The 27,276-nt window shown below is 46.4% G+C and overlaps 2 protein-coding genes across 29 annotated transcripts in view; one reads left to right on the top strand and one right to left on the bottom strand.

Moving 5' to 3' along the window:
- LOC310769549 (uncharacterized protein) overlaps nucleotides 1–17,575 on the top strand; it is a 32,018-nt gene extending 14,443 nt beyond the window's left edge. For 5 of the 15 annotated variants that reach the window (XR_014551671.1, XR_014551672.1, XR_014551673.1 and 2 more), the window contains 4 exons: nucleotides 3,834–4,002; nucleotides 5,254–5,335; nucleotides 14,479–14,675; nucleotides 16,989–17,575. Coding sequence is in view for 1 of the 15 variants with exons in the window: in XM_083629028.1 (XP_083485154.1) it covers nucleotides 5,254–5,335; nucleotides 14,479–14,675; nucleotides 16,989–17,118 (409 nt within the window). In the remaining 14 variants the exon portion in view is untranslated. Of the gene's footprint in view, nucleotides 1–2,801; nucleotides 10,324–12,607; nucleotides 12,743–13,445; nucleotides 13,557–14,259; nucleotides 14,329–14,478; nucleotides 14,676–16,988 lie in introns of those variants that run through there. The other 10 variants (XR_014551670.1, XR_014551678.1, XR_014551680.1 and 7 more) reach the window with 10 other exon arrangements.
- CASZ1 (castor zinc finger 1) overlaps nucleotides 5,080–27,276 on the bottom strand; it is a 435,935-nt gene continuing 413,738 nt past the window's right edge. For 8 of the 14 annotated variants that reach the window (XM_083628374.1, XM_083628373.1, XM_083628372.1 and 5 more), the window contains 11 exons: nucleotides 26,826–26,967; nucleotides 25,945–26,008; nucleotides 24,103–24,266; nucleotides 20,842–20,964; nucleotides 19,295–19,624; nucleotides 17,992–18,190; nucleotides 17,241–17,412; nucleotides 12,558–12,706; nucleotides 11,228–11,462; nucleotides 9,779–10,075; nucleotides 5,080–7,956 (listed from right to left, as the gene is read on the bottom strand). In XM_083628374.1, the coding sequence (XP_083484500.1) occupies nucleotides 6,776–7,956; nucleotides 9,779–10,075; nucleotides 11,228–11,462; nucleotides 12,558–12,706; nucleotides 17,241–17,412; nucleotides 17,992–18,190; nucleotides 19,295–19,624; nucleotides 20,842–20,964; nucleotides 24,103–24,266; nucleotides 25,945–26,008; nucleotides 26,826–26,967 (3,056 nt within the window). In that variant the 3' untranslated portion in view covers nucleotides 5,080–6,775. The remainder of the gene's footprint in view (nucleotides 7,957–9,778; nucleotides 10,076–11,227; nucleotides 11,463–12,557; nucleotides 12,707–17,240; nucleotides 17,413–17,991; nucleotides 18,191–19,294; nucleotides 19,625–20,841; nucleotides 20,965–24,102; nucleotides 24,267–25,944; nucleotides 26,009–26,825; nucleotides 26,968–27,276) is intronic. The other 6 variants (XM_083628367.1, XM_083628365.1, XM_083628368.1 and 3 more) reach the window with 3 other exon arrangements.

Below are 27,276 nucleotides of genomic sequence, written 5' to 3'. Positions count from 1 at the left end.
TCAGCACCCCTGGAGCCCTATCATTGACTAAGGAGAAAGATCACTTATAACCAGTCTGTCAGCAGTGTTGATACATCCTAAGAAAAAGGAACACATATCACAAATTAAAACAAGGATGCCTTGTTGTGTTTAAAAGTGGGCCTAGAGGTGGAATAGCACTGTTATGTGTAACTCATTGGATGATTTTGGAGTAGGGGCACAGTAGTTTCTGGGGAAATGGAGAACTAGAACATTGGGGCCCAGTAGCACCAGGGAAGCAGGCTGAAACTGATCCTGGGCTCATTTGAGGAGTCGCTGGTAGGCCCATGATCTACCATGTGTTTTTGGAGTTAATTAAGAATCAATATATACACAGAAGCTGCTCATACTTTTGTCTTCATGGGTGAAGGTGACAAAGGCATCTATCTATCTATCTGGCCGCAGTGAAACTTCATTTGAATCCAAGCTTGGTTATGACCAGAAAGTCCTGTTCCCAGTCTCCATTCCTCTGCCTGCAAAATGTGGGATTATGGAGCTCTGGGCAGAACGCATGGTCTTTCTTTTATCTTAATAATCTTCTGAATTAGGTGAGCCTAAGAGGGAGGCAGACTTCTGCAAGGTCATCTAGTGAGTTCCATGGCTGAGTAGTGATTTGAACTCAGTGTGACGCGTTATTCACAACACACAGTACATTTAGCCATTCTACACACCAACCTCAAAGTAATCTGCAAGTCTTGTGTTTTTTAAATAAATTTGACTATTGTTTAGGTCAGTGTGGTCCTAAAGGCCTCTTTACCTTGTCCCTTAGGATTCTTCCCTAGCCACATCGCTCACTGACCCTGCTTTGTGCCCTCTTTTGAGCGGTTGGTGTTTTTTGTTTTTTTTTGGCTCACTGGATTGTGTCCTTAACTCTTATAATTCCTCTTGGTTGTCTGGATGGAGGATAGAGAGGGGTGCCTCAGTGTGTGTGAAACTAACTTACGGTACAAAGGCAAAATCCACATGTGCTGTTTTCCTCACTTTTGCCTCTGGCCCCAGCTACCCTGGCATGTGGCCCTTGGAAGGTTGCCCAGAAAGGCAGAAGTTGTCCTTGAACTGAAAATGGTTCCCCATTCCTGGTTTAGATGATTGTTGCATCACCGGGCATTTAACCAAAGGAGCTAGATAGCCCTTAATGGTATGGATATCTCTTTAGGCTTTGGAATGCCACACCTTGTATCTGTACATTTTGTAACTCTTTTTGAGCTGCTATGCATACCTGACCTGCAAGGGCAGTGTTTACAGCCCCAAGAGTTCTTTGGCTCAGTTTTTAGATGTTTGTGTTGCAGGGTGGGAGGGAGGGACATAGGGGTTGATCTCAGGCTCCATTGTGTTTCTAGTGTCATCATCAGGAGAATTGTGGGGTCTGTTAGTCTGGGGTTTAATGAAGCTATTTTTTTCTGCATATGGGGAGTATAATTTGGTTTTCCAGACCCCAATGACAGGCCTAACCTGGGCAGCAGGTAGCTTTCTACAATGCCAGTAATTACCTAAGCTTTGCCCTTGGAGCAGGGAGATGAAACATGTCTGAACTCAAGAAGTGCTATTAACTAAATATGTTAAATAAATAATTAAAAAGTAGGACTTTTAAAGATGCTAGTTAAAAGTCAGTGCAATGCTACAAATCAACAGAAAGCTGTGATTGGTTGGCTTTTTGTTTGTTTGGTTTTTTCCAGTTTTTATTGAGTGAAAATGTCAAACCTTGCATCAGTCATGCAAAAAAAAAAATCAAATAAATAAAACACATATATTAAATTTCTAATAGCACTAAATTCAAGTGGAAAAATATTCAGTTCTTAATAACGTAGGTGCTGAGAAGACCAAATTCAAGTAAAATCAGAGCACACCGTCCTGTTAGGATTTTTTTTTCACTTTCTGCATTATTATTTTTTGTCTCAAAACCTATATATAGCTATATATCTATATATATAGGTATATACATATAGATATATACACACACATATATATATATGTGCATACATATTATATTTATATTTATATATATACACATACATATTTATAAAACATTAAAAAGAGCATTGGTAGTTCAAGCATCACTTCTTCTTTTTCTCCCTCCCCACCCCTCCCACACAGAAAGAAATAAAATAAAATAAAAACAACAACAAAAGAAAGTACACATTTTAAAATTCAAAATGAGCTAGCAATGGCTTATAGTCCTAGTGTGCAATATGGATTTTACAAAAGGCTAGAATTTCTCCCTCATATTTTTGTCTTCCTGTTCTTCTGTGTGTGTATGTTTGTGTGTGTGTGTGTTTTCCTTTTAAAATCTAGGGCCATTAAAAAACAAACATCATTTCTTTTTCTACATTGAAATACAGTTCTCTTTCAATACAGGTGAACTTTATAATAATTTATATATTTATTTGGTGGCTAGGTTCCCCCCCCCCTTTCCAACGACAAAGCAGTAATGAAAGGATCTACACTTAGGGTTTCAGAGGTTTGGTTTTTTAAACTCTCTCTCTTGTTCTTGACACATCCCCTCCCAAACACATGGTCCCCTTAAAGCCACCAAGTTCCATATTCTGCTGGCTCCATTTCAGCAATATCTGTCAAAGCATAATATGCCTTTTAAATCTATGTCCACCAGCTGTCCTGGAGAGGCGCAAACTGGCTGCCTAAACCTTGACAACTTCTCCGCACATCATCAGCACCACCATCACTTATGCTTGGGACTCAGCTACTAAATTTCCATGGGATACAGGACATGAATGTGAGCCTGCCGGGGGGCAGCGGGAACAGGTGAGTTCCCCCTTCCTGCACAGAGGACGCATTTACCACCCCTGTACTTTCAGCCATGCTAAATTTTACCACGTCCAAATTTGCCTACTGTGAGTGGGATGAGAGGACACAGAATCAGGAAAGGTTATGTTGTGTGGGGGGAAAGGTTGAATAATCTTGCTTTGTTGCTAACTGGTGGCCTCTCCTGCTCTGTAAAATGACACGCTTAGGGTCCATCCAAAGGTTTATGCTTGCTCTGAACTTTTAAGCTCAATCTTAAATGTCCTCCTCTTTACACCTGGGGACACTGAAGTGCTTCTTCCTGAATCCGGATGTCCATCAGGATGCAGATGATAAACATTTAGCATCTATATAAATATAAAGACCTGTTTTTTCATTCGTTTTGTTTTAGGCAGAGAAGGAGGTGGAGAAGGTTGTGAAACTGGGGAAGTATAGAGGGACCAGTCATTAGGTGTTAAAACTAGTTCAACTTGGCCGGCTTTTTGTTGGAACTGAAGGTGGTCGAAACAATGGGGAAACTGGTTACTGGGTGATTCTTAGTGGGGAATAACAATTCCAGTCAGATCCAAACAGTTACATAGGAAGGGGTGCATAACTGGCTAATGTAAACTGTACCTGTTCTGCAAATTCTTCTCTTCCCACCCCTTCCTTTCTTGCCCACTAGTAACCACTGGCTTCTATGGCCAGCACCAATGGACCAGAAACCCAGGGGAGGCCATCTTACTACCTTGCAACCACCAGAGGGTTGTAACTGCCTGTTTGTATTAAAAAAGACCCCAAAATGTATAGAAACATAAAAACAGGGCTTATCCATTACCTCTCACCCTGCTTTGCATCACAGGTTTCAAAAACCTTGACCGCAAGCAAGAGTTTTCTGTAGCACCTTTTAGCGAGACATCTAAGTGGTGAGAACAGGAGGGGGATAAGAATGTGCTGAGAGTTTGCCCAAACTTCTTAAACATAAATACCTCACTACCACGTTCACCAAACTCAGGTCCTTTCAAGAGACTGAGAGGACAGGGAAGAGTAAGACCTCATTGTGCCTATTCTCTTAGGTAATTTTGATGTGTGTCTGTTGATGTGACCTATGGTCATGCTATGAGACCATAACCTGCCCCATCCTGGAATTTTAAAAAGCAGAGGCGGCAGCGGTGTGGAGACTTGCTACCATCTAATTAGATGTTCCAAGGAGCACCTGTGCCAAGTCAAAACTACCAGGAAAAGGTAGGCTCTTGGTGAGGTTTCTTTTTTAGAAAAAAAAAATTATAACCTGACTGCCCATACGTTTGAAATGGCTAATAATTAAGTACATTTGTTTTATAAAAATCCAGAAACAGTCATGAATGAGGTTCAAGCTTTTTCTTTTAAAGCTGTGGGAAGAGTCATAGGAGGCTGAGATGGTTCTTGAGGAAACAATTGTCCCCAACCTCCCAAAATAAAATTAAGAACAAATTAAAAAACCCCCTATGCATATTACTACAAACCAAATTGGAGTGTGTCTGTGGATAAGAGAGAGTGGTGTGTCTGTGGATAAGAGAGAGTGCATGAAGTGTGTTTCATTAAATGACAGGGCTTTTTTGTGTCTCTTTTAAAATGTCTGCCTGGCTGAAATTCAAATTCAGAATCACTTGATACTCTATACTGAGAGTAGGAAAATGATGGTAGGGAAGACCCCCTTTCTGTAGCTTTTGCCCCCCCTAACAAGTTTTTTGACTAGCTGGAGGTGGTGGGAATTAGTGTCCACACTTGTGTGTGAAGGAGATAATTGTTGGTGAGCAACCAAATAGGATGTTGAAGGGTCTGTTCTTCAGGGTAGCATTCTTCACTGGATACTCACAGAGTATTATCTTGGTATGGCTCCTTTCTCTCTGTTCTATATATTTCTATATATCTCTATATCTATTCGTAACCTTTACAGGGGCAAAAATACTGTACAGCTATCTTTTTTTCCTGGACATATCCTTTATCCTTTTCTTTGCCACTCTTAGTTTTCCTCCTCCTTTCCCTTACTGTTAATATTTTAAGAAACTTTAAAAAGTGTCCGTGGACCACATTCTTACTGTTGAACTGTCAAGTTGTTTTGGGTGTGATTGTTTGAGAGGGTTATTCAAAAACTAAGACTAATAAAGCTCTCAGCCTTTTTTTTCTTTTTGCACTAAAATGGCATGTCTGTTAGACACAAGGGTTGTTGTGTGTGGCTGGTTTCATTAGCTTTTAATGACTCAAAACCACCAAATGTATTGGAAGCAAAGGACCTATGGAGATCTGCAGAGCCATTGTGGGTGCCTGTTTCCTTCCTTGTTTTTCTTTTTTTAAATGTCCTCCCCCCTTTTAGGATATGCCTGATCTGGTGACCTGGGGGAGTGCAGGGCAGGTGGGCAAGGGACATTAGATTATTTGTATGCCAAATGAGTTTGCTGTGCAGCTGTTTTAATTGTGGAGCAACCAATTCAAGTGGCCTCTTCCTTTCCACAGCTCCACAAAGGGCAAAGGGACAGGAAACATTTCTGCCCTGGGATTCAGAAGAGCATCACCCTCTCTGCCCGAGAATCATAAGGTAAGAGCCCTATGTGTGGCTTGATGGGATGGGTTTAGTAGCTAATATTTATCCTCCCCCAACTTGTTCCCACTAAAAGACGCATGCCCTCTTTCAGCCTTCATAAAGCATGCTTAAATGGGGTGAAGGTGGGGGGTGGGAACAATGGTAGAGCAGGGTAACAGCTCTGCTTCCTTCCTGTAGCTAAACAAGCCATCCCCCAGTAAGACCAAGTACTACTTAGGCCTGCCTACTCTTTATGAGGTACTTGCATCTTCCACCTCCTCTTCTTTCATTAGCAGCGAGGCGGAGGGGTATCCTGAGCTCCTGGGTCTCTACCCTACTTGTTGGGGGTGGCCCTGCAGTCTGGAAAAGAAGCAGTTGGCACCCCCTCTCCGCAAGGCAGCGGTGTTTGGGTTGGCTCTGGTTAAATCAAAGCCTCCCTTTCACAACCAAGGGTTCTTTTCAGTGCCGTACCCCGTACTTGCTGCCACCGGTCAGAGCCCCACCAGAAAAGGAACACTCCCCACTCAGGTGTGGGAGTGTCACAATATAAATAAGTTCTTTCTTCCTTAAAAAAAAAAGATTAATATTATTATTATTCTTTAATAACAAAGAGGAGAAGTATCCGCATATTCCCAGCCCCGTTCAGTTCATTAATGCTTCTCTTTCTCTTTTATTTTATTTAAAAAACTGACAATAAATACCCCATTTCCCAACCAACCCAAGCTGCCTGAGACCCCCATTTCTCCTGTTCATTTGATGTTGGAGAAGAGAGGAGAGAGAAAAATAGAAGTATGACTGATGCCCTCCCCCAACCCCAATTATGCCTAATGGCGAATAACTTCGCTTTTGTGGCTTAAAGGAACCAAATCCTCATTTTTGTAAATAATATATTATTATCACCCCCTAATATTCACCATCGGATGCTAGCTGCCCCCTCTCCCTGAGAATGGGAGGAGTGTTAAAGGACAAAATGAAAACAGGAAAATAAAATAGAAGTTAAAGAGGAAAAGAAACAACCCCACTCCCCCCTCCAAACCAACAAGGGGAGATTTTGAGGGAAGTGGCAGGGGAGACATTTGCCCTTATGGTTAGCACATCCATCCAGGAGAAGGAGGGTCACTTCTCCATGGCCCAACCCATCTGCATATTAGTAAAAAGATTTGCCGTCTGCCACCCTGTAAACATGTGCGTCCCAACAGATGGGTCCCTCCGCCTCCCCCTGCCCTTCCCATGGGCACAAGGCTTCTTTCCTTTTTATTTTTTGCATGGTCCAAGGATTAAGCGGTTTCCTCGTTATCTTGTGCACTTCCTGGGGTGGAGTTGGGTGTGTGTGTTTCTCTTTGCTGCTTGTCGTTCCAGCGTTTGTTCTCGCCTCACGTAGCGGGGTCCTCTCATTTAATTCAGTTTCTTATTTTTTTTAAAAGATCAAAAAACCCTGCTGCTGCTGTCTATAAGTTAAGGGGAGGCCTCAGGGGCGGGGGCTTGCTCGCCTGGAGGTCTGGAAGCATCGCTGTGGACTGCAGAAGGAGAAGCAGCCTCCCCCAGTTCCCTAACGTCCTTTGCAGGCATGGCCTGGGGGTCAGGAAGTGACTCTTCAGAGTCTGTGTTCAGATCTTCCTCATCGTCGTCCTCATCATCGTCGTCATCTTCCTCCTCCTCGTCTTCCTCATTCATTTCCTCCTCATCCTCCTCCTCGTCGTGGGAGGAGTCGTCCTCCATGTTGCCACAGCTGGCTGGAAGCCGCTCGCTCTCCACGGGGACCCCACTCTCCCCGGCGGGGGAAGGGGCAGCACCCGCAGCCTCTGGCAATTTCTGGCTGAGGTCCAAGGAGTCGTTGAGGCCCACGCCTGCTGCGTTCTGCAGGAAGAAGAGGGAGCTGTTTGTGTCAGTGCCGAGGTTGAGCGAGCTATCAAGGTTGACGGAAGAGTTCTGCGCATCGTACTCCAGTGTGGAGGGCGGGAGGGCCTCGGGGCCCGGAGAGATGGCCGGCAGCTCTCCGCGCTCCTGTTTCTCGTGCTTGCGCTTGTGCGAGTCCATCTGTGACATGCCCACCACCGTGTGCTTGCAGCCGGGGTAGGTGCAGTGGAAGTGGGAGCACTTGAGTTTGTACTTGCAGTCGGGCACCTCGCAGTCCACGCTGGAGCTGAACTGGCAGAAGCCTGCGGCGCTGATGACGTCCTGCTTGCCGTGGTGCTTGCGGTGGGCCGTCACCTTGGTGCTGTCGGTGCAGCGGAAGCCGCAGCGCAGGCAGTGGAAGTGCGTGCTGTTTCCCGAGAACTGGCAGTCGGGGAAGTTGCAGCTCAGGGAGGACTTGAAGCGCTTGAAGTCGTCCAGCACCAGGTTGTCGACGCGGTCGTGGTGCTGGGCATGTTTGTACATGTGGGTGCGGCCGCAAAACTTGTAGCCGCAGTTCTCCCTTGTGCAGTGGTAGTGGGTGACCTTCAGTGAGAACTGGCAGCTGGCATCCTTGCAGTCTTCATAGAGGTCGTAGCGCCGGAAGCCCTCCAGCATCATTCCTTCGTCCAGCATCTTGCGGGAGGAGGCCGTTTTGCGCCGCTTGCCAAATGGGGACATGTCCTCGATGATCCAGAAGCGCTTCTTGGCCCCTGCGGCGGTTGGCATGGTGATGGTGTTCCCTGGGGAAATGAAATGGGCAGAGGGGATTTTAGAGCAGGACTCTGCATCAGACCCACTTCTCTTTCCTGCTTAGCTAATTGGGATGGGGGTTCAGACAAGCAGTGTTTGCCCAGTGTTTCTTGATCTTTACAGTTTCTAGGCAGTGAGAGGAATGGCAATACTGTATGTAGGCTCCTTCAGGCAAACTCATTCCATCCACCTCATCCCCAAAGCCTGGCCACTGCAAAGCCAATCTTTTCATTCCCTTGAAGTGGTTTGGCAAGAGATGAATAGACTTAAGAGATGGAGAAAGGAAGGCCTTGTACTTCTGGTCATTACACCTTTTTTTTACCTGTTCTGCCTTTGTTCCTTTGGCACTTTATCTGTGAGAGAGTGCTTTGTGACTCCACTCTCATACCTAAATATTTGTACTCTCACTACATCAAAGGAGCAGTAGCCGCAAGCCAGGACCAGACCATGTTAATAAACCACGGGCTCAACACTATTCCCTCCCTCTCTTTTTTTAAAAAAAGATGTTTTACCTGGAACTTGCATGTGACATGGAGAGCAATGAGCAACTCGTCTGTCATCTGATATAAGTTTACTGTTTCACTCACTCAAAGTCAGGCATGCAGCCCTCCAGATGTTGTTGGATTCCAACTCCCATAATCCCTGACCATGTTGTCTGGGGGTGATGGGAATTGAAGTCCAGTGACACAAGTTCCCTAGCACTGCTTTATGAGATTTCTCTCCTTGCTTTTTTTAGGAACAAGCTAGTAAGTAAGGGTGACTTAAATGAAACACAATAAAATGAACTATAAAACCAACAACCACATGCATGTAATGTTGCTCCAACAACTCTCCTGGGCCATGAATACACAGACCTTCAACCTGCACCGACCCCATCTTGCTCCTCACAGAAGTGGCAAGGGGTAAGTCCAGAATGGGCTGTGTAGTCTCCTGGACAAGAGCGGCACATTGGGAAGCCTGTCCCTTACAAACAGTTTGCATAGGAGAGAATGTTTATGCCCAACCCAAAGAGTGAAAAGGGGTTTTCACAAGGGATAAATTTAGGAGACCACATCACTGGGGTCAGACAGCACCCAATGTTTAGGAGCTGGCAGCATTCTTAACCAGGGCTGAATAAACATTTCAGATTTCTAGGCTCTACTTGGGCCTACTTGGGCCACCATGACTGTAGCAAGATGGTGATTGGGTAAGCCAGATTTGAGTTCTGAGGTTGCTGCTGTGGTGGGAGTTGATGAGTACATTCAGGTAGCATGCTAAACACCTGTTCATGTGCAAATCATTTCTGAAAATGAGACTAGTTGCCTAGTCCAAGAGTGGCTAAGCTTTTAAGGGCCAAAGGCCACACTGACCCACCATCAAGTCTTTGGGGGCTGCATATTAAAGTGGTTATTTAACTGTCATAAAACCCCTTTGCTATTAGCCGCTCACATTGGGCGGCATAGGAAACCATTTGTGATCAGAGGGACAGAGGATCAATCAGTAATTAGAAATACACACACACACACTATTAAAAAATATGAACAAATGTTCCTTTTTTAAAGAAACCACTTTTTGTGCTGAGGTGGGTTTCTCTGTGGCCTGTAGGTTAACCTCCCTTTGTCTTACCTACTATTGCAATCAAAAATTGGTCTTCTGTAAATTGATTTATATATATATATATATAAATGGCAATCCAATAACTGTAGGTGTCATTTTGAGCATCAGTTTGTCATCCCTAGGACTTTAGTGGAAGGACAGGGAGGTAGAGCCTTTTGGGTAGGATGTGGTGGGTGGGGCTGTAAAAGTATGAGAGAAAGTGTAGAATGGTTTTACCTGCCGCATCCTGCACTAGAGGGACATCGCTTTTGACTGGAGTTGGGGCGGCAATGATGGGTGAAAACCCTGTTGAGCTGGCGGTGGGCAAGACAAGGCCCCTGCTGGATCCCAGAGTGGCACTTAGCAGAGAGTATGAGACACAAGATGGAGAGAAGAGATACGGGAGGGAAGGAAGGGGAGACCTGAGCAGGGCTTGTGAGAAAGATGGAGGCAGAGGTGGTGGTTGTGGTGCATTTTGGGTAACGTCATCACCAGCAGCAGGAGGAGGAGCAGCAGCAGCAGCAGCCAGGCAGCCTGGAGAAATGTGGAAAGAAAGAAAAAAATAGCAGGGGGGAAAAACAGAACAGAAGGAAAAGAAAAGAAAAAAATAGAACCAAAATGAGAACCCAAGAGTGTAAGCAGTACAATGAAAATGGAGAGCACGTTCACACGTACAAGAATGGAACCACTGACAGAGGAGATGGAGAGTGTGATGGACAGCAGTGATGGAGTGAGCATACCCAGAGACCAACAGGGAAGAGCAAGAGGTGGCAGAGGTCCCTGTGAGTATCAAAAGAGGGGCTGCAGTTTTACCGCCAGCCCTCCCCATCTGGTTTGTGGCAGGCTGGCTACAGTCAAGCACCGTCATCCTGGAGAGGTGTGATGAGCAGTGGTGCAGTTTAAAGAGGAGTATGGCTGCTTTGCTATGAGTTTCTATGTTCTGCCCTGTTTGTGGAGTGGTTGCGATTAGCATTTACTTGCCGCCCTGATATTGACCGGTGTTTTTTAGTAATGCGTTTCCACCAGCCCCAGCAGGCTGCCCCAAGCAAAGGCCATCAACTTGAACTGTGCTGTGGGGAACAGTTACTTTTAAAAATGGCTATTATGGGGATACTTTGAGGCATCTTTTTAGGTTAATGCTCCTTGATGAAATTGTGGGGTGTGCCAGCCAACCTCACTGACGTGTCCCCCTGGATAACCCCAACCCCTGAGACTCTTGCTTAGATGACAGGTGACAGGTGCTAGAATTCCCCCCCAAAACCTGGATCACAGTATAATAATCTCCCCAAAGGGCAACTGTGTAAAGTTCAATTTGTTTGATCACTGGGGCGGTGGTGGGGAGATTTTAAGTGAGCAAGTACTAATACCTTTATTTCCATCAGGAATTATTTTAGCAACGTATGAGCTGCACAGCCCATTCTGGATCAGACGTATGAGCTGCACAGCCCATTCTTTTATTCTGGATCAGAATAAAAATACTTTCACAAACCAGGAATGGTGATGTCAAAGGGGCTCTTTTAGATGACACAGTGATGTCTCTTGCTGTGTCACAGGCGGAGAGGAGATCCCGCATGGCGGAGGAGGATTTGGCGCAGCTTGTGCGAGAGAGCACCCAAGGGATGCAGCTTTTAGGCTGCTCAGAAGCAAAGTGTCACCAATAAACCGTTTCCTCCCAGTGTCACTTACCGGCTGAAGTGCTTTCGTTGCCCACTGGCGTGCTGGAGCAGCTGCGGTCCATATTGGAGGACTCAGAGGAGATGCCACCAGGGCTGCATCCTGTGTAGTCAATGTACTCATCTGTCTCGGTATCCATCATACTTTGGGGTCCCTGGAAGGAAGCAGGAGTCCCTGATGAGGCTGGGCTGGGAGCCATGCTGCTGACTTGGGGGAGGTTTTCGTTCCTTGGAGTGTGTCCAATAACCTGCAGCGAGAAACGCGATATTGGGAGGGGTGTGTTTGACTTCTACACCAATAACAGTAGTTGGGTTCCAAGTGGACATCTGTTTGGTGTTAGGTCATGTTGGCTAGCACAATCAGGCTGGCATCATATACATCACCTGCCTAAAGGGTGTTAATGCCGGCATTGTGAATTCTGTGTATATATGCAGAGGATGCCGCCAGAGCCTGGGCCTGGGAGTGTTAATCTTGGCATCAGCATTGGGCTGTGTTGAACTTGCTGAATTTAGCAGCTGCGACTATGGCAGAGGCAGCATATGCATGAAGATGTGCTGGGGGGAGGGGATCTTTTGATTCTGCATTATATTACTACTACCACTACTACTACATTTGCCACCTGCCCTTCACCAGCAGGTCCTGGGATGGGTTACAGCACTTTAAATTTCAGAATTAAAAACTTAAAACAGAGGAAAGTTACAGGAACAGGGTGGGTCTACAACTTAGGGGTGGCAACCCCCTGCCAAGTTTCTGAGGGCAATGGAATGACTAAAAGGTCACCCTCTGCTCAACTGTAGGGAAGGAAGTGGTTTCTCAGACATTTGGGGCCTGAGTCATTTTAAGACTTTTAATACAAGTGAGAACACTTTCAGCTGGGCCTGGGAACAAACTGGCAACCAATGCAGTTGTTTTAAAATAAGAGCAAAGGGGGATAATATAGGGGGGTGATTCTAATGTCACGTTTTCTAACATAACTGGAATGCTCTTTGAATATTTGCAGAAGTAATACAATGGTAGAACTGAATGTGAATGCAGATTTTAGAGCAAAGGATCAGGAGCTGTGAGGAATTTTGAAGATTCTGCTTTCACATCTTGTCCTGGACAATTCACATAGGTCTTGGGGAAGGGCTGTAGCTCAGCGGTAAAGCATCTGCCTGGCATGTAGAAGATCCTAATTCCTGGTAACTTCAGGTGGGCCTGGAAAAAGCTCCTGCCCAAAGAGCTGCTGCCAGTCAGTTCTGAGCTGAATAGTCTGACATGATATAGCAACTTCTTACGTGGGGAAGTGCCATAGCTTAGTGGTTTCTAAGCATATTTATAGCCACTCTGCAGGAGGAGTCACCTGAGTGGGAACACGGTCGAAGTTCTTCCCCAGCATCCTCCTCATGTGCTTCCTGGCATGGGATGTCATCTGATGCTTCAGGAGGAAGGAGAACTGGCAGCCTTCACGGATGCAATGGAAATGGCTGTTCACTTGGTTGTACTTGCAACCTGGGAGAGAGGGAATGCAAAACAGATGCAAACCTCGTAAGTTAACAGTGGCCAGGAGTGGAGCAGCTGCGCTCTGGGCAGGGGGCTTGGCAATGGCTGCTGTCCTATTTGATCTCTGAGAGAGTGCAGCAATTGGGACTGACTGCTGGCTCTTCCGCATCCCCAGACTTGTGTGTTAAATACTTCCTAATGTGGGAGAACAAGGCAGAAAGGATTCTCTTGCTGAAAAGGGGTCAGGAAAAAGAACTTGTTTTAAACTAGTAGCATAGGCTTCTGACACAGGTGAGAAGGGGGGGGGGCTTACTTTATTAATTGTCTTAGAATCCAAGACTTAAATCAGGTGTAGGTAACCTGTGACTCTCCAGATGTTGCCTGAACTAACTTACAACACCCAACAGTCCCAGCAAGCATGGCTAATGGTCAGGGATGGTGAGAGCTGTAGGCCAGCAACATCTGGCAGCCAGAGTTTCCCCACATCTGATTAAGATGGAAGGATGTTCTTCCCCTACTTTCCTCACCTAGTCCAATCAGTGCACATGGCACAAAGCCTGGCTGGCAAGGGGGTCAGTGTGGAGGAGGTCTTGTGTCACCTAAAAGGTTTTTAGGGCCACTCAACATGAGTGCTGGTTGAATCCTTTCTGCTATGCTAAAGGTGGTGGTGGGAGAAGTCTCAAACGAACAAGGAGAGAGAAGGGCTACATGGCTCTAGAGTAATAATGGGGAACTTTTGTCCTCATAGGTGGTGGTGGGACTCCAACTCCCATCAGCCCCAGCAAGCAGCACAGCCAATGGCCAGAGAGGATGGGAGATGTATTCCAGCAACATCTGGGGGAAAGATGAGTGAGATAATGTATGTGAAGCCCTTTTGGTGTCCTAATTTTTCTATGTAATTAACTAAGTAAGGCTGCAACATTTAATTTATTAATTGGCTAGATCAATCCATTAAAAACCATGTTGATAGACTAAAAATGTGTCCAAATTAATTGGACAACATTTTTTGAAGCCCAGTTTTTAAATGCAAGTAGTTATGAAAATTGCAGCTGGCAGAGGGGGGGATATGCATCTCCTAAGTTAATGCCTTGTGCATTAACAAAAGCAAAAGAAAGACATTTTGTTTCGTTTGTTTCAGAACAGATTTGTTTAAGTTTAATCAATTAATTGAGTAACTTGGTAAGATTCCTTTAACGGGATGGCAGCCCTGATTTCTCCTTTTTTCTTTGGGGGGTTTAGATGAGGGTGGCCCTCTGGCTGTAATGTTGGACTCCCAACTCCCATCAGCCCCAGAGCTAGCATGGCCAGTAGGCAAGTGATAGTGATGATTCAGAGGATGGTGCCAGAGCTCAGTCTGTTCAACACCTGTTTAGAAAAAAACATTGTTCTGCTTGCCCAGAAGCTCACGACTATCGAACTGAAGCAGGCTCTTGGCCTTATTTGAGGAATATTTGGGTGCATCACTTTGCATGCTTGAAAAGCATCACAAACAGTCCATGTCCACCAACAATATTGTGCACACAAATCCACACACATAATGAAGAACCTCTTTTCTTCCTCAGCGCATCCATAAATGTCCCCCACCACAATGCCTGCTCCTTGCCAAATTCAGCCAGTGAATTGAGCAAACTGTATGTTCTTAAGAAAGTGGCACTGTTTTATGTCTCTGCCAAGTTTGGTATTTGTTTAAATATTATTCTCTCACCCCGTAGAACTCCCCCCCATCACCCAGCGCCCCCCTGTTCTGTCTCTATCAACCCGCCACCCTGTTCTCCTTTCAGGAAGAAGAACAAACAGTGCTGGCAGGACTGAAACTGTATCGGCCGCAGGCAGGTGAAGGCTTGCCCGTTGCTGGGGCAGCCGAGTGTCATGTATCATCGGGCGGCTTTGTCTGGCCCCAGCCATCCCCTGGAACAGCACCGGTTGAGCAAACAGCGGCAACCGCCAAGCCGCTTGACATTCGTAAGCCAAGACCCAGGTAAGGGGCAGACTGACGGTGTTGTTTGCCGTTGCCCAGGTTACCACAGGCCTCGCTGCCTCTCCAGCATGAATTCTTTATGAAGTAAAAAACCCACAAAAACCCACAACCGAATAGGAAGAGATCTCTCTCCTGCTCTCGCTTTGAACGTAGGCTGTTTTGTTTTGTCGTGTGTGTGTGTGTGTGCGCGCGTATTGGCTATTTTTATCCCCATCAATAGAATCAGTTGTGCTCAGGGGGGTAGAGGGGAGGCAGCCAGGGACACAAAGAAGGCCATGGCTTGTTTGTTCTCCAGGACTCCAGCAAATACATGGTGCCCCAGACAACATGGGGCTAAACACTTCTCTGGGGTGAGAGGTGCAGGTACAGCTGGTGGAGAAAAGAGGGGGCTGCCACTTTCAAAAGCCAAAGGAGACTCTCCCCCTGCCTACAAATAATGGCTTAGAAGCCAAATTTATCTCCCCACCTCCTTGGACCATCTGCATAGAGGAAAGGTGGCTGCCTGAAGAAGCTTACAAAAAACTATCTGTCAAACAAGAAGCCTCCAGAATCTGTTTCTGAGACTGGAGCCGCCATATGCATGGCCAGTCCTGCATGGAATCTTTGACTGCAAAGCCAGCAAGTTGGCTGGTTTGAGGTGGGTGGGTGTTATTGGCTGTTCAGATAGGGATTTAGAACCTGTGTCCACACACAACACATACAGCCATCCCTGACCACTGGCCATTCTGGCTGGGGCTGATGGGAGCTGGAGTCCAGCAACAAACACCTGGAGGGCCACCCCCATTGTAGGCCTTCTGGAAAGGGTCTCCACCACTTCCACACACACCTATGACCCTGCTAGGCCTCAGCACCAGTTAAACTAAGAGGTGCAAAACCCAGGTCCCAGCTATCACTAAAAACTGGTCCTGTCATTTGGATTACTGGGGGCAGAAAGCTGGTTTCTATGTGGGATGGCTCTTAAATTTTGCAGATAAATAAGCAACTTAGAACTGGTTGCACCCCTATTAAATAACCAAGTAGTGACATGGTCCAGGGATTGGCACAACCCCTTCTGGTTGCAATTCAGCAGCTGATCCAGTGGGGCTGAGTGTTGGGTGCCTCTGCTCATAGTCTGCAGAAGGGGCCAACCGTGTGTGAGTTTAGCCCAGGAGGGTTCACTTTTGTTTGCCGTAGCAGCTGGAGGAAAGGAGGGGGAGGTGTTTACAATTTCGTAATTGTTTTTGGCATGGCCCTAATAAGTCTGGCAAGCAGATCTGCCAACCACACACCCTGCCGCCTATCAGGCGCTTTGATGTGCCTGGATGGTTGGCATCGAAAGAGGCAATGTGCTTGCCTCCAGCGCCGAAGCGACTGTAGATGCCAGAAGAGAGAATGGGAGGATTCTCCCCCTTACTCTGCCACTACCACCATTGGGAAATATTTACCCTTTGGCTTTTGCTAGGCAGATCTGGCAAGGAGTATCAAAAAATGTACTACTCAAGCCAAGGGGTATCATGCAAAAAGGACTACTGGGAGATTTCAGGGTTCTTCCATCACACTCAAATTTATAAGGTGATCAGAGCAAGTGTTTGCTCCCCGGGACACTCCTCCTGCAACCAGGGTGAGCAGAGACATCTCGCCTTGCTGGGGAGTTGCCACTGGGGCTGTATCTGTTAGAAAGAGCTGTGGGTTGCCTTCCCCACTTGCATTCTTAACTACTCAGGGCAGGACCCACTGATCAAAGGAACTTTTCCAAACCTGTTTGTCTGCCTACCCACACAGAAAGTAGGTGATTTGGCTTGGAATAGAAGTGCACTCAGTTCTGGTTGTGTGAAAGACTAGGGAGATGGTGCAGTTGTAGCAATTGGAGAGCTGGACAAGGAGGTGGGGAAACCTACCTTTAAATCCTCACTCAGCCATGACATTCATTGGCTGACCCGGTATCAGTCGGTCTACCCTACCTCACAAGGATGTTGGGACAATCATACCATTTTGAGGTGTGATATAAAATAAAAAGGCTAGTAAGAAGGGGCTCTTCCCAGGCAGTAACGACCTGTATGCTTGCCACTGCACCCTTACAAAAATCAACCTGATATGTAAGTAAACATACCGTATTTTTTGCACCATAACACTCACTTTTTTCCTCCTAAAAAGTAAGGGGAAGTGTCTGTGCGTGTTATGGAGGGAATGCCTACGGGTGGCATGCCTACGGATTTTCCTCCTCTAAAAACTACGTGTGTGTTATGGTCGGGTGCGTGTTATAGAGCGAAAAATACGGTACTTATTTTTTTTAGAGAGAGAGGTCACTAGTTTCCCACTTTCTTTCCTCTACAGGAAACAGATCCTGCAAAGGTGGCTGGGAACTTCCCACTGCTTGGGGGAAAGGGAACAGAATCCGTTATCAAAGGAGGAGGAAGATAACCTGGTGGAAAAAACACTTTATGGAGGAAATGGCCAAGAGTGACTGAGTGCAATTGTATGCACACTTCCTTGTGAGTTTTAGATCCAGTGTCAGACTTTTTGCTGTTGCCAACTGGTGAAAGATCCTGCCCCAACACCGTGTTACACCAGAGGAGAGAGACTTACCTAGCCTGCCGCACTCTTCCCTCTTGGTGAAGTACTTGAAGCCGTTGGCTGCTCTGCGCTCTGCCTTCTCGTGCTTCTTCACGTGCCAGGGGAGTTTGGTGGTGATGTTGGTCACAAAAAAGCAGCCAGGGCGAAGACAGTGGTAATGCCCTCGCATTCGGAACTCACAGTGCTGGAAGGAGAAGATGAGGGCAAGCGAGGTCAGCATACAACACAAACAGCAACCCTGACTCAGAACAAAACCCAACCAAGTTAGCGTGAGGTCTGGTGGTAGGAATGTCCCAGTAGTATTTTTTTTCTCTGACCCTTATGAAATGCATGTATTTATCCATGTAGATTGTGTTTTCTGCGGATTGCTGTTTGTTCTAATTCAGCTGTAAACAATGGGTTTTTCCGGGGAAAAGTAGCGGGGCAATTGCAAAATTGCTTGGACCATGCCTAGAAAGCATGGGACAAGCAGAAGTGTGGACGAGCCCTTAGCTGGAGGATGTGTCATGAAGGCCTGCAGTGCAGTTGTGATTTGATGGGTGGCACACACAACGGGGCATCAACCCCATTCTGCTTCTCTGGGATGCAACCAACAAAATTTTACTCAGAGTAGAACTTCTGAAGTTAATGGACCTAAGTCAGACATGTTTATTCATTTCAATGGGTGTAGTCAGAGCATGACACCAGTGGGCTCCAAGCTCCTGCCTTGGCTCCCCCACCCACTGTTGTCCCTTCACCCCCCCCCCCAGCCTTTCACCCTTACCTGGTTAGGACAGAGACATTGCAGGGAGTAATAAGCAAACTGGTCTCGCACATTCACGAGGTTGTTGTTGGGGTTGATGTGGTCGAGGCAGTGGGACTCGGCCTTTCCGGAGGTTTTGCACACGTACTTGCAGTTCCCAAACAGACAGTGGAAGTGGAATTTGTTGGCATACTTGCAATCTGTTGCCAGGCATGGATCACTGGGGAATTTTTATTAGAAAGAGGAAGAATAAGTTTCTGGACAGCCTTCCCTGAACTCCCTTCTAATTGCATCATCGCTATTAGAAATCAGGGTCCCCCCACCCCCGTGACTAAGATGACTAAGATGCTCCATCCTGGCCTTTCAAATCTCTTCCCTTCAAGGGGATGGTCACCTACGTCAGTGGTCGTACACCTGCTTTGTATGCAGAAGGTCCCAGGTTCAATCCCTGGGAACTCAAGCAAAAAGGTTCAGGTGAGCAAGTGGCGAGAAAGATCCCACTTGGCCTGAGACCTTGGAGAGCTACGGCCAGTCCAAGTAGATTATTCTAAGCTAGATGGATCCATTGGGACAAAACAGCTTCCTATGCTCCAATCCCTATTTTGTCCTAGAACCCATTTAAAGCCAGGCAAGAGAAGGCAGAGAAGAACACAGAGCTTAAGAAGAGCTTGGCAGCTGGATCAGGCCAGTGGCCCATCTAGTCCAGCATCTTCTTACAGCAGGCAGCCAAATGCCCCAATGGGAAGCCCATAAACAAGACCAGAGTGCCAGAGCACTCCCCACTCCTGCAGTTTTCAGAAGCATACTGCTCCAGCACTGGAGGTATAACAAAACCATCAGGGCTATTAGCCACTGACAGCCTTTTTCTCCTCCATGAATTTGTCTTTTAAAGCTATCTAGGTTTCTGGCCATCACTGCTTCTTGTGGGAGCAAGAGTGGTACCTCTGGTTATGAACTTAATTCGTTCCAGAGGTCGGTTTTTAACCTGAAACTGTTCTTAACCTGCGCCACCACCGTGCAATTTCTGTTCTCATCCTGAGGCAAAGTTCTTAACCCGAGGTACTATTTCTGGGTTAGCGGAGTCTATAACCCAAAGTGTTTGTAACTTGAGGTGTTTGTAACCCAAGGTACCACTGTAGTGTCATTGCTACCTGCAGAGACCCAGAAGTATCCTGGCTTTAAACGAGAGGGAGCAGAGCTGGGATTACACTATGGTTGTGGAAGGGGAGCAGCAAGGATATGATCTTTGGGAGAAAATCGCTCTTGGGGAAAATGGTCTGCCTCCCCCAGCCCTCCATTCTCCCCTTTAAGTGAAGTCACTCACTTCTCCTGGAACTGGAGGAAGCCAGGTTTGACCTGAGGCTTGGCGTTCTCGAGGGAAGTCGTCGTCAAGGGGGACGTGGCCAGGTTAGGCACTGATGTGGGGATCTGAGAGATGGTGGAAGCCAGTTGTTTCCAGGCCAGGAGGGTGGGAGTGGAGGGCACAGTCACCGAGCTCGGGGCGGGCACATCCGGGGCAGAGGTGTTGGCCAGGGCAGCGGAAGAAGAAGCTGAGGGTGACGAAGGGGCTAAGGAAGTCTTGGTCTCAGCAACGGTTGGGAAAGAGAATTCAGAGCTTCCTTTCACAGCTCCGCCATCTGTTCGGAAGTGGAAACTATGGCAAGAGGGGAGAAAGCAGTTAACATTAGGCTCATACACTTTATACATGAAAATTGCTTTGCTGCCCACACCTCACCTCCCATTCTGATTAGTGCACCACACCCATGTTTCCAAAGAGTGGAAGTCATTACCACTGAGTAGATAAAAAGGGTTGTATGCAAGCCCAGTCCTACTCAGAGTAGACCCAGTGATGTTAAGGAACGTAACTTCATTTCATTAATTTCAATGGGTCTCCTCTGAGTGCAACTTAGTTCAACACAGCCCAAAGTTCTTTGTTTCCATTTGGACAAAGGTAAGCAACCTTTTCACTCTTCCATCCTTCCTCCTTTATTATCAGCCCCCCTTTAAAAAAAACCAAAAACACCCAAGTTATTCCTGCTTTTTAAATTATTTTTAGTAATAGATAACTCTTTTATTTCTTTCTGGAGGTGGTGCTGGTGATTCCTGGCCTCCAAGGTATCTTAAATCACCCTTTTTATTTATGTCCCAAAATCCTGAGCCATGTGAAACCCAAAGACAAAACACGGCAGCTGTCTTCAGAAGCCGTTCTAAAGCATACTTTAGAATAGGCATGGGAGAATCTTCAGTTCTCCAGATGTTGCTGGATTCCAGCAACCATCATCCATGATCATTGGATGGGCTGATGGGCGTTGGAGTGCAGCAGCATCTAGAAAGTCAAAGGTTCCCCTAGATGAACCTTGAGTTCACTCACTTAGCCCCCTCATCTCCTCAAGCGCAGTTGGCAAGGAGGAATTCAGGCGTTTCCACCTTCTGGTTTAGATTAACTGCAATTTGTTGTTTGTTCCAAACTGACACTGTCGCCTGCTTCAAACTAACTGAGCTTAACCACAGTTATGATTACTGTGTCAGAGGCGAGATTCAAACTGATGAACAGCTCAGGACTCTTAGCCACTGTGCTGCACTCACCAGGCAAAGGGAGGAAGTGTGCCATGTTCCCAACCAAAACAAAGTTCCAGATAGCAAAAGGAAGGCCAACGCAATTACTTCCACCCATGAAATCTCAAATGAGGGCAGGTGGGATTGCAGGGTGAACAACTGTGTTCACTCAGGACCATCTTTCCGAATCCTGCCAAGGCCACACACAGCTCCTGTAACCCCAGGGGTTGCCCCTCCAACCTTTTAATCGAGAGCAATTGTAAGTATTGTGTGTGTTTGCATTGGAATTCATTGTGTCTTGGCTCATCCCCTTACTTGGCGTGCTTGATGGCTCCATCCAAGGTGCTGAAGAGGGCTCCACATTCTTCCACCACACAGTGGAAATGCACTTTATGAAGAAAGTCACACTGAGCATCGCAGAAGTCCTTGGTACCAAATCTGCCAAAATGAGACATATATATATATACCTTAACAGAGAGAAATGGGGAAGCTGCCTTATTCTGAGACAGACCGCTGGTCCATCTACCTCAGTGCTGTCTGTAATGCCAAGGTTGCAGGTTCGATCCCCGTAAGGGACAGCTGCATATTACTGCATTGCAGAGGGTTGGACTATATGATCCTCAGGGTCCCTTCCAACTCTCTTGATTCTATGACCCTCCAGAGCTTCAAGCAGGTGCCTTTTCCAACCCTAGCTGGAGATGGTGGGGACTGAACCAGCAAAAGCTGGTGGCTTCTTTGATGCTTTCCCACATATTGGGAGCAAGGCATACCTGCCAAAAAGGGCTCTTCCACAGCTGCCAGTTACGTTTGCTTAGCTAGACTTCTCAGTCGGCTTTGAACCAGGGAGACAAGGACACGAGCTTACACACGCCTAAACATAATGGCTTGGCTGATCAAACAGATACAGCGCGACAAAAGGGGGGAAATTCACTAGAGCAGGAGGAAATCAGGATATCATTCCATAGGAATGTCAATGTTTTAATTAACTGTTTGGCTTTGAATCGGTTGAATTTAAATACATTTACATATTGAAAATAACACTGATGAAGGTGTCCTTTTTTAGGGCAGGGGGAGATCCTGAAAGAAGGAAACTGTTTCTTTTACTCATGAGATTACTGAAATGTAGTCAGTGGACACTGGCACTTTGAAAAGAAAGGCCACTTCTAATACACTCTTCTCTATCACATTTGGAAAGGTGGAGTCTTTGACTGCTTTGAACCAATTTCAAGAAAAGAAGGGTTGAAGTGTTCCAAATATTGTTGGTAACACACCACACCAAAATGGCTTAAAATAGTTCAAGGACCGTTACTGTTGTACAAGGCAAAGATTTTCTTTTCTTTAAATTGACATTTTCAGTGGAGCAACATTAGTGTTTGATGCTATGGTCCTTTTTTTATCTGAATGAAAGCTCTTGCTAGTTTATCCAGTACTAACAGATAGCTAGATAGTTTGCCTTTCAGGATGAAAGACATCTGTAAATGTCTTTCTCTATCAAATCTGGCACTGTCTGAAGAGAGCAGACGTGTTGATGGTTTGAAAATCTGGGGAGGGGGAGCTTCAAGGCCCCCTCTACCGGTCCCCACAATTTTTCTAAGAATTGTTTTGGGGGGTGGCAAGGTGTTCATTAATGCGGCATATCTCTACGGAAAAGATATTCAACACCTAGAAGATCAAAGGAATGCTGAGAACAGCTTTGGGATTCTAGAAGAGTGCAACCTCTCTCTGGACAAGCTGGATTACTTTTTAGAAAAACATAGTTATAAACTGAGTGGAAGGAGGGAGGCAATGAATCCGTCTCCTAAGTAAAGGCATTTTGATAGCGTCTCTCATATGTTCTCAAACTGGCTGGGGTGCAAGTAACAGCTTCTGGGGCACAAACAGGCTGAAGGATCATAAACAAAGGAGAATGACAAATGACTGCCGCTAAGGTTTTTTTGGGTGTGTGCGTGTGCGTGCAATGAGTCCTGCCGGGAAAGAGACCGGCTTGGTCTGAATTTATTTAATGTCTTGATTAGTAATCTGGGAAAAGGGAGTAAACAGCCAACTTAATGAAATTTACAAATTATGCTAGTCTGGGAGGAGCTGGGAGCCCCAGAACGAGGGCAGAGAAATCATCAGGGGAATGGAGCCTGCAGAAAGAATCGGGGAACAACACTGATTCAGGGGAGAGAGACCTGCTAAGGAGTGACATGCACAGAACACACAGTAGGACCCAGGCTCAATTCATAGCGCTGGTTTTGATTGCTAAGTCCATAAATTAGGGATGAAGAATATGCATCGCTCCAGATGTAGTTGGACTCCAACTCCCGCATCCCTGACCATTGGCCATGCTGGCTGGTGGGAGCTGCAGCCCTAACAAAAGCTGGAAGGGCTACAGGTGCCCCATCATCCCTGCTTTCATCAGTCTTAATAAAAGCCAGAGCAGCTACTCATGCAGAGACATTGCAGGGAGCTTCCTTTCCGCATGGGGCTCCCAGCAACCATGAGCCTTGCGTCCAGGGATGCGAAATCTGGGGCCCTCCCAATGTTGTCAGACTCTAATTCCCATCATCCTTGATCACCAGCTATGCTGACTGTGGCTGATGGGAGTTGGGAGTCTAACAACATTGGGAGGGTTGCAGGCTCGCCATAAATTGCCCCCCTCCCCCATTTCTGGGCATCAGGAGGGCTGCCTGCTCCCATCTGAACCTAGCTCTCAACTGAGATTGTATGCTGACATCCCTCACTGGGCGCCACGACCTTAATAAATCAGGCCACAGCCAGAAAGGCCTCTTCAGTGGTGGCTCCTTCATTGCACAGCTCTCTCCACAGATATACTGACTTGGCGCCTTCCTTACTCTCTTGAAGACACCAGGAAAAGTATGTTCTATTTTAGGCTTTAATAGCAATTCATTTTATCTGTTTCAACTCCTCTTTTAGATATATTGGTTTTTCCCTCCTTGTTTTTATGTAGTGCCTTACTTTTTTAAAGCAAGATCACGCAGAAATTGCTTGAACCATTATATTCCAGCTCGATCATTGGTGAGGCTCCTTTTTAATTTCTTTTCACTTGTTCTAAACTTTTCATTATTTCTTTGTTTGGTTTTTTGTTTTCATATTCGTTGTAAACAGCTGTGATACATTTTTATGGTACAGCGGCATATAAACATTTTTTTAAATGAATGAATGAATGACTTGATAGTTAAATATGGTAAAATAAAATGTAAATGATTACAGCCTTGGAACTCATGATAATTTAGATTTATGGTGGCTGTGACATTGTGCAACCTGTGCTGCTCAAGCATCTAAATGCAGCAGAGACAGGGCTGAGATGGTGACAGCCATCTTGAACTGCTGCAGGAACACAGGCAGCCTTATGTCATTATTTTGACAATTTATATACCGCTTCATTACAACAGTCTCCAAATGTCTGCTGAAATAAGGTCTTTACTAGGCTCTGTACGTGCAACAGGGAGCAGAAATGCCCAGTCTCAGCGGGGAGTGCCACAAAATCCCTGAACAGGTTTTAAGTGGGTAATGTTGGTATCATACCAATCCCCTCTACACCTTCTAACCTGGCTCAGAACCTGCCCTCACCTGCGCAAGTACATCTTCCAGGGCTCAGAGAGTTTCTCCTGGACAAGAGCCTTCACTGTCTTGCCCAGGTATTGCGTGGCATCACCTGAAGCTCCCAGAGGGCTGCCGTCAGCCTCCACCTTCAAGCCAAGAAGGTTGCCAAGGTTGGGGTTGGTCTGAGACATCTGTGGGAAGAAAGCAGGTAAGGTATGTTAGGAGATAAATCCTGAGTTCGTCTGAGATTATCCCACAAATAAGTTGTGGTTTGTCCTAAAAAGTAATGGAAAAGAACAGGCTTGGGGAGTGGAGTCAAATGGAGCAAAGGAAGCCCAGGTCCAAATCCTATAACAACTGTGTACTTGCAAGGGAAGCTTTCCACAACGAGACATTTTGGAGTACAACTTCCATCAGCCTCAGCCAGCACAAAAACACGGGCCACTAGGCTGGGGAAGGAGACCCCTGGCAGTTGTTAAGTAGGTCCCTGCCTCTCTATACCGGTTCCCAGAGCAGTGATGCTCCATGTTTTAAGGTCTAATAATGAGTGGTTCCCTCACTACAAAAGGGAATTCTTCTCCTTGGTTGTCAGTTATTTGGGAAGCAGTATTAAGCTGCTGGGAGAAATCTGAAGAGGGCTCAAGATAAGATTCTGGAGCCCACTTCTGCAGAATGAGTTCCTGGTGCTCTCTGGGGCTACAGTCAGTTTTTATCTGCAGTCAGTAAACAAAACAAAACCGCTTTGAGTGCTTTTTGGTGTGTGTGTTTGTATAACGGTATATACAGTTTATGAAAGAAAGAAAAAACTCGCCAAATTCTGCGAGTTTCCTTCTTTGGAGAACAAAAAAAAAAATTAATCCCTCTAACAATCCAAATCAGCAGGTGCTTTGACAGATTTAAAGAAGAGCTGAAAATACACAGTGGCACAGTCCAGCTCGATAATGTGCTAAAAGAACAACTGAAATCCTGATGAGAGAAGGAAATAAAAAGCTTTCTGGGATGGATGGACAAGGGAAGGCAGAGAGGCAGAGAGAGAGAGAGAGAGAGAGAGAGAGAGAACATCAGACAAAGTCACATTGTCCTTTCTGGGGGGGTTCTGTGCCCTGGCTGGATCTCACGCTCAGAGCTCAGGGGAAGAAAACAGGGATGCCTCGAAAACTCATCACGCAACAGGACACCGAAGGCTGTCTTTGAGGATACCCAGACTGCAGATGCAGCTGGCTACGGGGGGCACAATTAATCTAGCCAAAGTAGCATTTATCATGTAAAAGGGGGAAAATATATATCTGTTGGGTGCATAATTATGCTCCCCTGCCCCAACTTAACAAAAGAATTATGCACTTAAAAAAAATAAATAATCCAGAGCAGTGGCATTCAAGGGTGCTGGAAGCATGGAATCAAAGATCCTGGCTCAAAACTTCAGGTATATCCTGCCCTCCCCCACGCTTGCCCTGCTTCCTCCACTCAGAAAAATAACCACCTGCCACCACCCTCAGAAAACTTTTACGGTAAATAAATAGAATTAATAACAGGAAACAAAAGAGGAATTGTCTGGTTTGGAAATTAAAAAACAAACCCCTTTCGGAGGCCTCCCGTTTCCAAAGGGATAGGAGGGTGGGGGGAGAGAGAAGAAGATGTCAGAGGCTGCGATATATTTCTTCAGCCAGTTCATTAAATTAATTCGTAAGCAGTGGCTCTGAAATTATACCCGATGAAAAATGGTCTCAAAATTTAAATGGTACAAACTCATCTTATTAGAGGCAAAACATTAAAAAACAAACGCGTCTCCCCCTCCCTCCCCACCTCGCCACCGTGGCTTTAATTTCTCTTGGTGGGGGGAATGAAAGGCCCTTGATGGATGGCTCTTACCTTATTCATAAGCGAGGATAAAAGAGATGAATTTGCCGAGACTGTGTGGCCATTTGATTCATTACTGGAACACACAAACCAACAGGGTTTAGTTAAGATGTGCATTGGTGAGGGCGGGGGGAATGACGACGACTGCAATTAATTCTTCTTTCAAACTGGGGTCCCCATCCTCACATTCCACCTGCTGGAGAAGGACGGACGAGGTGGGAGCCACTCTCTCCAGCCAGCCAGGGTCAAGCTCACTGGCCTAGCCAGTCCAGCACCTGAAGGCTTGGCTGACATGTAAGCGGGAGAATGACAGTTCTTACGTCCAACAGCCAAGTTGTCCTGCTCTTCACCGCTCAACCCTGTCCTGGTTCTGAGTTATAACAGCACTCCAAGGAAATGAATGAAGGGTGTCTGGATGCCAACTAGGCCAACCTGCCACCTTCCAAGTGTTTTGGGTGACAACTCCCATCAGCCCCTCCAGTTAGCACAGCTGATCGGAGTTGTGGTCCAAAGCACAAGAGAGGGCACCAGGTTGGCAAACAGTGCCTTAAAGAAAGCTCATGGGAGCAGAGGGAGCTGGTTGCCCCGCAACCCAGGCAAAACTCTGATGGATTCACTCACACAGCTAAAAAGGGTGAGGTGGAGTTTAAGGGTATGTGAGCCAGGCTGGGGGCTACTGAAAAGCTGAACAAACGGGCCTGGTGCACAGACTGCCGTCTCCAATGAACTTCTTCCCAGCAGCAGGCCTGGCCATGTTTATCTTAACCACTCTAGTCAGACTGAGAGGCTTCTGATGATGCCCTCTTCCCCACCCACGCTCAAGCTTTTAGGACATTGCCATGTTCTTCTTCCTCATCACCCAAATCTGTCGCTGCAGAGCCTCCCTCTCTTACCCATGATCCTTCACACTCAGGTCCAAGCTGTGCTCTTGCAAGGAATCCTGGGTCATGGTGGACACGGAGCCTGGATTCTCTGTAGCCTCTTGCTTAATCTGAGCTGGGTTAAACCGTCCAGGAGTGGTTGGTTGTCCATTCCCTGCGTTTTAGAGAGAAGGAAGGGGAGGAGGGAGGGAGGCGGGGAGGGAGGGAGGGGGGAGGAAAACCCATAAAGTTTTAAATAAGTAAATAAAGGAAGCCAACTGACAATAACGATCAAACGATATCAAATAATGCACAAGAAAGTTAAAAAAACCCAACAACGGCAACAGTAAGGTTGGAGAGAAAAGGAATGGCCTGGGTCTGCTGGTCAGCATTTATTGCCGGGTTGACGTGATCGGTTCTGACGTCCACCCCGGCGCGGAAATTCTTCCAAGTGATAATTATTGCAAAATTATGTCAAAGTTGT

Source organism: Podarcis filfolensis (genome assembly GCF_964270895.1).
Source record: "Podarcis filfolensis genome assembly, chromosome: 8".
In the NCBI taxonomy this organism is placed as follows: domain Eukaryota; kingdom Metazoa; phylum Chordata; class Lepidosauria; order Squamata; family Lacertidae; genus Podarcis; species Podarcis filfolensis.
This window is presented reverse-complemented; position numbering and strand designations above follow the sequence as displayed.